Source organism: Cryptomeria japonica, chromosome 1, assembly GCF_030272615.1.
Source record: "Cryptomeria japonica chromosome 1, Sugi_1.0, whole genome shotgun sequence".
NCBI lineage: Eukaryota > Viridiplantae > Streptophyta > Pinopsida > Cupressales > Cupressaceae > Cryptomeria > Cryptomeria japonica.
The window spans coordinates 315,100,158-315,109,744 of NC_081405.1; the positions used below are offsets into that span (position 1 = coordinate 315,100,158).

Genomic DNA, 9,587 nt, shown 5'->3' on the forward strand with positions numbered 1-9,587 from the left:
AACTTTCCCAACACACATCCCTTACATACATCATCATGCTCTGTGCTCAACTCTCGAACACCTGTCACAATCTCATGAAGCAATTTAAGTGCTCCATGATGTATATGGCCCATCCTCCTATGCCATAGCTCTCCAAGATCTCTAGGATTACTGGTGCTCATGAGTGTCTTAGGAGTATCAAACTACAACCTATAAAGTCAACCACTCCTAACTCCAATAGCTATGGGTAATCTCCAATCCTTATGCTTGATCAACACATGAGCCTTTATACTAAAGGACAGATATAGAAATTGGATTTCATACCCAAGCCTAGCACATGCAACACATCATGAAGGGAAATTGGCTTTCCATTCTCCCTCTGAAACTGAATAGTCCCTTTCCCAACTAGGTTGAGTTTGGACAAGTTCCCCATAGAGATCTGGATTCTAGTGTTCTCCTCCTTGTAATTAGAGAAATACTCTCTAACTCCTGTCATATGAAATGATGCCCCACTATCTATATACCAGACACTCTATGAGGTTGAGCTAACCATACATGATATGAGTGCAAACTAATCCTCCATTCTACTAGAGAGCTCATCTGCACTTGCTAAAGCTGCCATCTGCTTCTTTCCTTCCTTCTTATTCTTCTTCCTTTGCAAGCAATCGCTGACATAGTGGCCAAATTTGTGACATCCATAGCACTTGATCTTAGACAAGTCTTTCTTCTTCTTCTTCTCACTTTATAGATTTGATCCTTTGCTAGACCCCTTCTTTGTTTTCCCTTTTCCTTCTAGGGCAACATTTTCTTGGTCCATCTCACCTTTCTGAATCTTACTGTTGGATCTACAGGCAAGGCTTAGTCTAAGCTCGTCTTGAATGAAATCACTCCAAAGTTGATCCCAACTTGGTAAGGTGCCTCGTCCATTATTAACTTGAACAAAGACATCCCATTGCTTAGAAAACCCATTTAGGGCTATCCGTACTAGCTCATCATCACCTAGTTTGTCTCCAACAATTGCTAACTCATCCTTGACAAGTCTAAGCCTGGTGAGGTAACTTGTCACATCTTCTCCCTTGTTCATCTGAGTATTCCTCAACTTTTCTCTGAGAATCAGCTTCCGGCTAATGGTCGCATTCTGGTACAAATTCAGGATGGCGTCTAATATTTCCTTCACTGTATCCAAATCTATGATATGTGGAACTATATGATCCTTAACACCATTAAGGATTATCCTCCTCGCTTTGGCATCTTCCTTCTTATATATTGCAAGAGGTATTGGATCTGTAGGTACAGTCACAACAGTGGTAACATATTCCTTGATACCATTCTCTTCTAGCAATAAAGAAATTATGGCTTTCCAGACACCAAAATTTGAGGCTCCATCTAATATGTCCTGATCTCTTAAACCTGTTGAGGCCATCTCAAGGGATAAAAGAAATAATAATTCTAAAAAGGTCAAACAAGGTTTTATAAACCCTCGATTTTCTTTCCTTTGCCTAGGATAAATTTTTTCTACTTAGCTTAGATACCATGTGAAAATTATATTGCAATTACTGATTATTAATCTCCTATCTCATAAAGATTATTTAACTACAAAATACTGAAAAATAACACAGCAGCAACTTCACAAATAAAAAACACACGGAAAGAAATATGCAACACAGTGACAATATTTTCAGATAGTTGTCCTTGGAAAAACCTCGAAGGGAAAACCAGTACTGTAGATGAGGAATATATATTAACTACAACAAATAAAGAGATACAATTATCACTTGCCTCTTACTGGCAGAGCTTCGATGACCTACCAATTTCTCCTACTAAGATTCCACCCCGCTAATATCCCAATGCTATCACTGCACCCTTGCTAACACTGCAAGACTACTTGCTAAAACTACAAGGTTCTCCACAAACTTCATATACTCCAAATGACCCTTGACCCCTTTTTATGCTAATCTCGTTGGAAAACCAACGATCAAGATTAATTCTCAATCAATGGCTAAGATTAATAACAACTAAATAACCCTAACAAATTTGGTTGCTAGAAGTTTCTAAAAGAGATCAAATAATTAACAAACAATTGTCCCTATCTAACAAAATTTGTTTAGCAAACAGTTATTTACTAATTATTACATATGGAGAACCTGTTGTCCTAGCTAACCAAACTAACACTCAGTCTACTCGACTTGATGTCGAGGTGTTCAAGTTGTCTGATTTACCCAGCCTAAGGTGATGTCAGGAACACCACACAGTCTATCCAAAAAGAACTATGTATGGCACAGATGTGGCACGCTACTTGTCCATAACAAATCGACCACTAAGTTGATCCAAAGGCAAGACATCTATTGGTGACCATAGAGTGTCCACCCTTACTCGACCACAGATGGGTGCATATTTTTAAAATACTATGCATGCTACTCATTTCATGCTGATTTATATTTTGTGGGTTTCTGAAACAACCAAGATCAAATATAGATAAATCACAAGAACAATAAGAAGACGAATATGAGCAAAGTCAACATGGTGAATAAGATCAAATGAAGAGTAAATATAGCAAGATTGATTGGGTCGAATCAGAAGTGGAACCCAACACTCAATGATTAGTGGTGAGTTGTCTCCCACTAAACTAGCAGGAGGTGTTGAAACTTAGTCGACCCCTCTCTAATCGACTATTAAATGATCTTGACAACTTGCATGGACAAGTGTCAAGTAGAAATGGACGAATAAGTAGGCTTAAGTAAGCCTAAGTGTGATTAAATAAAAGAAATACACTAATTGTTTCAAAAACAAAACTCATTATATAGGGAAGTCAAGAATAGTCCATATAATTTTAGTAGATTAATAATCATTCAAAGGTTGAAAAATGACTAATTTTTATGTCAATTACTTATTCTCATTTTCCATGCATCTACCTAGTTAATTGGAATGCAAATGAAAATGGACGAACATGTAATGATCAAAATGGTATATACCCATGTAATTTTCTCCATATTTTGGGCCCACTTTGATTAGCATATCTTTTGTGTGATAAGTAATCTACAAGTGACACAATCTTACATGAATTTAGATTATAACAACACTATATCCTAATCCCCTGATCACTCATTACTAGAGATTGCTCTTCATCCCTATATACATTAGTCACTATTGTATATCAAATTAGTGGATGCAAACATGGCCTCTATCTTTTTTGTAGTTGTAAATTTTGACTTTAAATTTTTAAATTGAAAATTTAAATTTTATATCTAGCCATCATGAGCTGACATAGTGTACTTGTGTATTGATCACTATGTTATGTTGTTGAATTCAATGACATTCATTAATTCATCTGGTATGATTCTAATATCATTAGAAGAATGTTTGAATGTAAATGATATCTATGTAAAAGAGCTGAAAGAGGAATTCATATTGCACTATATAATTGTGACATCATCATATGTCTATTGCATTATTTTTTGCTATCTTTTACAATTGTTTCAAAGTTCAAAAAATTGTTTCAATATCTAAGGCAAAGGAGAACATGAGCTTTCTGATTGAGTAAATTCATCAGAGGTGTTTGTAAATATTGTCTATCCTTATAAGATTCAAATTTTAGATGATTAAGGTACTTGTAGATTCCAATAGTCAATTTTCTCTCAATTCATTATTGTGAGTATAAATTCAATTATATGTGCTAGATCAATTATACAATTGTGAATGTTAATGCCGTATGCATAAATCTAAACCAAAGTAAAAGATAGGCAAAGACAAAAATTATAGACATTATGATTATTTTGTCCTTAACACCTTAAACATCATTTTTCCCACTAAATTTAAACGTATTTAATATCAAAATTTAGTATTAATATGTATATCACTTTGCACAGTATAATATTTTTCCTAACCAAATTTTTGTTGCGCCATAGAAAAATTTAAAAAAATCCTCAAAGCTAATTCTTGTTAATCAAAGGTAGTCGTTTCCTCATGTAGAAGGAAATGCTGAGAGGTTTGATCCGTTGGTTGTCCTCTTTAGTCGTACCACAATTAGTATAGTTAAATTTGCGTTCAAAGCATGCACATAATTGCTTTCCATTCTCAAGATGCCTCGTGGGCTATATTATCTTGATAACGTGAAGAAACCTTAGTGGGTTACAGAGGGTTGCAGGTGTAGCTACATGTGACACCCTTTATTTGTATATTTATTTATATATGCAAAACGTAATGAGTACTAACAAGAAAGGTTGGGACCGGTGGAAACACCCAACCATCCACAGAATTTCTGATACGAACTCACTCGACTCTGTACTGCCGATGGTCGTCCTCCATCACATTCTCCGCCATTAATGGCTCTGATGGTGCCGGCAAACCCTTTCCCGCCGGTGGAAGTCATAGCGGTGTGACAGTTGCTATTCACCATCCAAAACCAGAGTGATGTCTTGAACGCAACGTCTGGCTGTTGGGCAACCAAATCTGGGTTATTCAGCAGAGGAAGTCCCACATATTTTCCAGCAGCTCCATAGTTGTAGTTCCTGAAAGAAAAAAGGGAAAAAACAACTTGTATTAGTGCTTATGCCATATTTGAAGAATGCTTAAGAATGTATTATCGGGAAATAAGATTACCAGGTTAACTGAAGAGGCCCCCGTCCGTAGTATTGCTTTCCACTCGCACAAGGATATTCTGTGGAAGACTGGCAATACGTAGCTTTTGCAATCTCTTCCACATAGCACAGATCTACAGATAAAACATATTAGGGTTTCACTATTAGCAAGCAACGATGTCTATAGGGCTTCACTATACAAGTAAAATTTGAATAGTTTTATTCATACTTCCAGTCTCATGGGCCACGTTAGCGAAGAAAGCAGCGAGCTCTCTCTTGCGAACATCAAGACTTCCAGAGGTGCCAAAACCAGCAAAACTGCCAGCTTTAGCTGCGCTGATAAAGCCATCGTAAGTGTAGAAGTTAGTTCCCTTGCAAGAAGCAGAAATTCCAGATTTAATCCGGTTAAAGAAATCCCGGGTGATAATGGATTCAATGGATCCGGATGCAGCAGGGACAGAAGGCGATGGCGTAGGATTAGAAGTACATGGGCCCTGCTGACAACCGGATCCACAATAAGCTTGAGTGGTTCCACAGTATCCCCACTTGCTGCAGCACAGTCCTTGGGCACACCCACAGTTTTGTGAGGAGCTAAACTGTATCTCTCCTACAAATATCAGCGTAGCTATTAATAGCACTAAAATCTTTGCATATGTCGCCATGGCTGAATTCTTTTTCAGTCAGTCGGTTTCATTTGCGAACTATGTTCAGTGAGTGTGGTATTTATAGTCGAGAGCAAGCTCTGCATTATGTGCGCATTCAACTAAAGTTAGTGGAACACGGCAGATATTGGCGAAAACTGTTACCCTCTGTTGACTTTGAGGCGGCTAAGCGCGTGGTTTTATGATTCAAAGTCAAGCACCGAGCATTGAAAGTCACGGGTGGGATAAGGATGCAAAATTCTTTAATGACAAATGATGAACTGTTAAGGGAGTTCCATTTTTATTGGTCAAATGAAAAGCACCACTAAATCACTTCTATAAAATATTGCGCCGGCCTTGTTGGATTGATTCGAATCGTGTACTTACGTTTTCGTCTATTCGTGTTTTAAAAGTAATAATAAATGGATAAATTTGGGTTTATAATATTTGTATATCTTGAATTTATTATTATTTATTTAAAAAAATTTAGTTTGATTCTTAATTTTCTGTTTGTTACTTTTGGATTTGGTTTATTATTAGTAAATGGACTATTTACAGTGGGATGGGAAATACATGTGTCTTGTCTGACGTCCTTTCCTCTTGCCTCATCCTATGTCCTCATGTAGCTGCTTAAGTATATTTTCTATTTAATTTTAAGCATTAAAATGTTCCCATGCTAATTGAAAATTTCAGGAAAAGGATATTTTAGAATCTTTTCTTATTTTAAAGGAGCAGCTACAGTTTAGAAAATGAAAATAAGCTATGAAAAAAAGGGACTGAAAATAAGCAACAACTATTATTAAAAAAAAATGTTAGGTGAGTTCATAGATTTACTTTCCTCCTTTATTTTTACCACCAAATTTTATATACAAACATTATCAAATTTTATATAAAAAATAAACATTCATACCATTCATTTGTGTGGAGCAATTGTGAGAGTCTAGCTATCTCGAAAAGTGTAGGACCAAGGTATGAATTTTCTTGTTAAAAAAAAATTTCATTACATTTAATTCCTTTTTGGCTTTTGCAATCTTGTCGTATTGTAATGCAAAAATTTTTTATTAGGCAAAGAACTTTCTAAATATGTTTTATATTGTTTGTTTTTATTTTACAAATTGTTGTATGAATATGATCTTGCACCTGCATCTCAACATTTCTTAGGAGTTTGATTGCAATGAAGATAATTTTTGTTTGAATATTTGTACACTGTTTCTTTCATCTAAATTGAGAGAAATTTTTACTTTTCTTTATCAATTGTGGTGACTACCATATTTTTTTGCAAGCTTCCACAGCTCATTGTAAGTAAAAAGATTGAATCTATATTTATGGTTGTTTGATCTTTACCATTGATTTTACAAATTCTATATTTTTGAAATTTATTCATCTTAGATTTATCACTATGCAATCTTGTTTCCTCTATTCTTGCTATTGATTTATTGGCATTTGTTTATTTCATGCTTATTACTCAATGGACTGAAATAATCAACTCATTGTTATAGATAACCATTGGTATAAGAGAGTTCAAATTGAGGGGATTGTGAAAAGAACAATCTTAACTTTCATATGGTTTCTTACCAGAACTTCTATGAATTATTATTATTATTTATTTTTTTTTTTATTTTTTTTTTTTTGGGGGGGGGTTGTTGGGGGGCTCATTTTATAAAATTATAGTCTTCAAATCTGCCATGCTAAGCATGGTTTGGTCTTTTGAAACATTTCTTTACTTCCTCATTTATTACACAATCATACCCTTGTTCTTAAATTCTGATTGTTTTGGGTTTTATTCTTCATTAATTCTATTTTTACCCCAAAAAATGAGCATTTTAACTGTAGATTGACATGTTGTATGTTTCTATGTTATGCAAAAAATGAGAATTTGAAGTGTAGATTGACATGTTGTATGCTTCTATCTTATGCACAAAGTAAACATTAAGGATAACATTTTATAACTATTTTTTTAATGACAAATTTGTCACTTGAAATAAGTCAATGGTACAAACATTAAGGCCAAGTCCATTGTCCACTAGGGTTCATCTTATAGAATTACAATTGATAAGAACAGAACTCATAAGATAATTATAAAGATTTTGAATTTCCTTCGAAGGTAACTCATCTTGTGAAAACACAATTTTAGCTTTAGGTTATTTCATAGAATCAATCAAAGAAGCCATATTATTAGGTGTCACCACAAGTAAGCCATCTAAGTTCTTTAAAGTATTTTGTAACTCATCTTATTGCTCCTCTTCTTTACTATTTTTTGTACTTCCAGCAAGTTGTTCACATAAACCCTTGCCTCTAACTAGCTTGATTACCTTGATAGAGATGTCATATTCCATTGCCTTAGTAATCCAACCTGCCCTTTTATCATTTATGTCTTTGCTGAGAAAAAACTCTTTCACTGTAGGATGAGCAACCATAAGATGAATCTTATTGTTAGAGAGCATGTGCCTAAATTTCTCGAGGCTTCTTATTACTGCTAATACATGCTTTTCTACAAATGAGTACCTAGTCTCATAATCATGTAAAATCTGACTCAAGAAAGCAATTGGTTGTTCTAAGCCTTCATCATTTTGCTGACACAACATTATAGAAATAGTATCCTCACTCCCAAAATCATATAGAATAAAATCTTTCTTAAAATTAGGATTAACGAGGGTAGGAGTTGCTACACTTGCCTCTTTAATTTCTTCAAAATTGTTCTTACCTTCCTTAATCCACTAGAAAGGAATATTTTTCTTAAGCATGACTATAAGTGGCTACATCAATACTGCAATATTAGGAATAAACCTTCTGATAAAGTTAATCCTACCTATGAAACTCTAGAGTCCCTTTTTATGTGATGTTAATGGAAATGCAAGTATGGTTGTGATCCTCTCAAGATCTGTTGAAATCCCATGCTTTGAAACAATATATCCCAGCAACTTGCCTTCATGAACAACAAATATGCTCTTCTTAGGATTTAGTGAAACTCCATATTCCCTGCGTCTCTCAAATACCTATCTGAGATGGTCAAGATGCCCATTAGCCTTTTTAGAAAAAATAGTTACATCATCTAGGTAAACCAAAATGAACTTGTTAATCAGGCCTTGAAATGCCATATCCATTGCACGCTGAAATGTTGCCCCTACATTGGTTAGTCCAAATGGCATTTTATTAGAAGCCATTGTATCACTGAGGATTGCACCTGTGATGCTAAGTGAAAAACCAAGCAATCCTATGAAATATCGAAATACCTTCAAGCTTGTGGGTTGCTCAAAGTGAAGGTGAATCTCTAGAGATGAGGTTGGCTTCCTGTTTGGTGAATCTCTTGTAAATACTTTTGATATGGAAAGGGATAGAAAGCTTGCATGTAATGAAAACCTATTCTAATGAGGTGATGCACGAAATATCCTATCTGAGATCTGCAACCTACTTAACTCACAAAACCTTCAACAAATAACCCTAATTACTTCACAGCTCAATTGAACATGTGAATACATAAATATTTCATAGAAAGGTCATGATTAGGAAGCCTGCTTGAATGAAAATAAACTATCTTCACAACTCCAAACCTATCAAAATCAGATTACATAATCTATAACCTGCATTAACCATGTATCCTCCTGAAATAATATTGCTTGAAAGAGAGAACATCAAAGGAGAAGAATAAATAACAGAAAAATCATCAATATCTTTTATTCAACACTAGACAAGAAGTATCAAGAAGGAAATCTATTTCTATATTATTGAAAATTAAAGGAGTGTTGTTGTTACAAAACTCTAATACTGTTGAGCTACAATGTTGTTTTGTAAAAATGTGTATGCAAAAAAGAAAGAACCAGTGGGAAAAAGGAGAGAGAGAGAGAGAGAGAGAGAGAGAGAGAGAGAGAGAGAGAGAGAGAGAGAGAGAGAGAATATATAGATATCATGATGAATATGTCCTCCAAAAACCCTAAAAAAGAAAGATCTGCATGAGAAAAAGCCTTGGGAGAATTTTCCCAAATATGGCATAAAACGCATGCATAATACTGTAAAAAATAATATATAATGCCCCAAAACTAGGACTCCAGCTAATGTTGTATGAAAAGAAACCCTCACTGCTGAATATAGAACTGTCAGTCTCGCCAGAAATAGCTCCACTAAAAAAAAGAAAAACCCACTGCCTAAAAATCTACATGAAACTTTGGAATCTCCTTTCGTGTTGAAACTTCTGTTGAAACTGATTGTTGAAATGATCTCCCTATTTCATGAGCTTTTCAACGATATATAACACTTAATCCTTCATGCAGAAATCAACCATCAATCTTTCACGCAGAAAACAACTCCTCATTTGCAAACAACTAGTTCTCTCGATCTCTGATAATACCCCGATCACCAAAGGCAATTCCATCGGGTCATCGGCAAGACAATC

General features: G+C 34.9%; 1 protein-coding gene across 1 annotated transcript; it reads right to left on the reverse strand.

Annotated features, from left to right (window-relative positions):
- Nucleotides 1-4,044: 4,044 nt before the first annotated feature.
- Nucleotides 4,045-5,274, reverse strand: LOC131070625 (endochitinase 4-like). Its single transcript, XM_058006213.2, has 3 exons — nt 4,786-5,274; nt 4,579-4,690; nt 4,045-4,487 (listed from the first exon to the last, which is right to left on the reverse strand). The coding sequence occupies exons 1-3, from the start codon at nt 5,216-5,218 to the stop codon at nt 4,187-4,189; spliced, it is 846 nt and encodes a 281-aa protein (XP_057862196.2). The 5' UTR covers nt 5,219-5,274; the 3' UTR covers nt 4,045-4,186.
- Nucleotides 5,275-9,587: the final 4,313 nt, after the last annotated feature.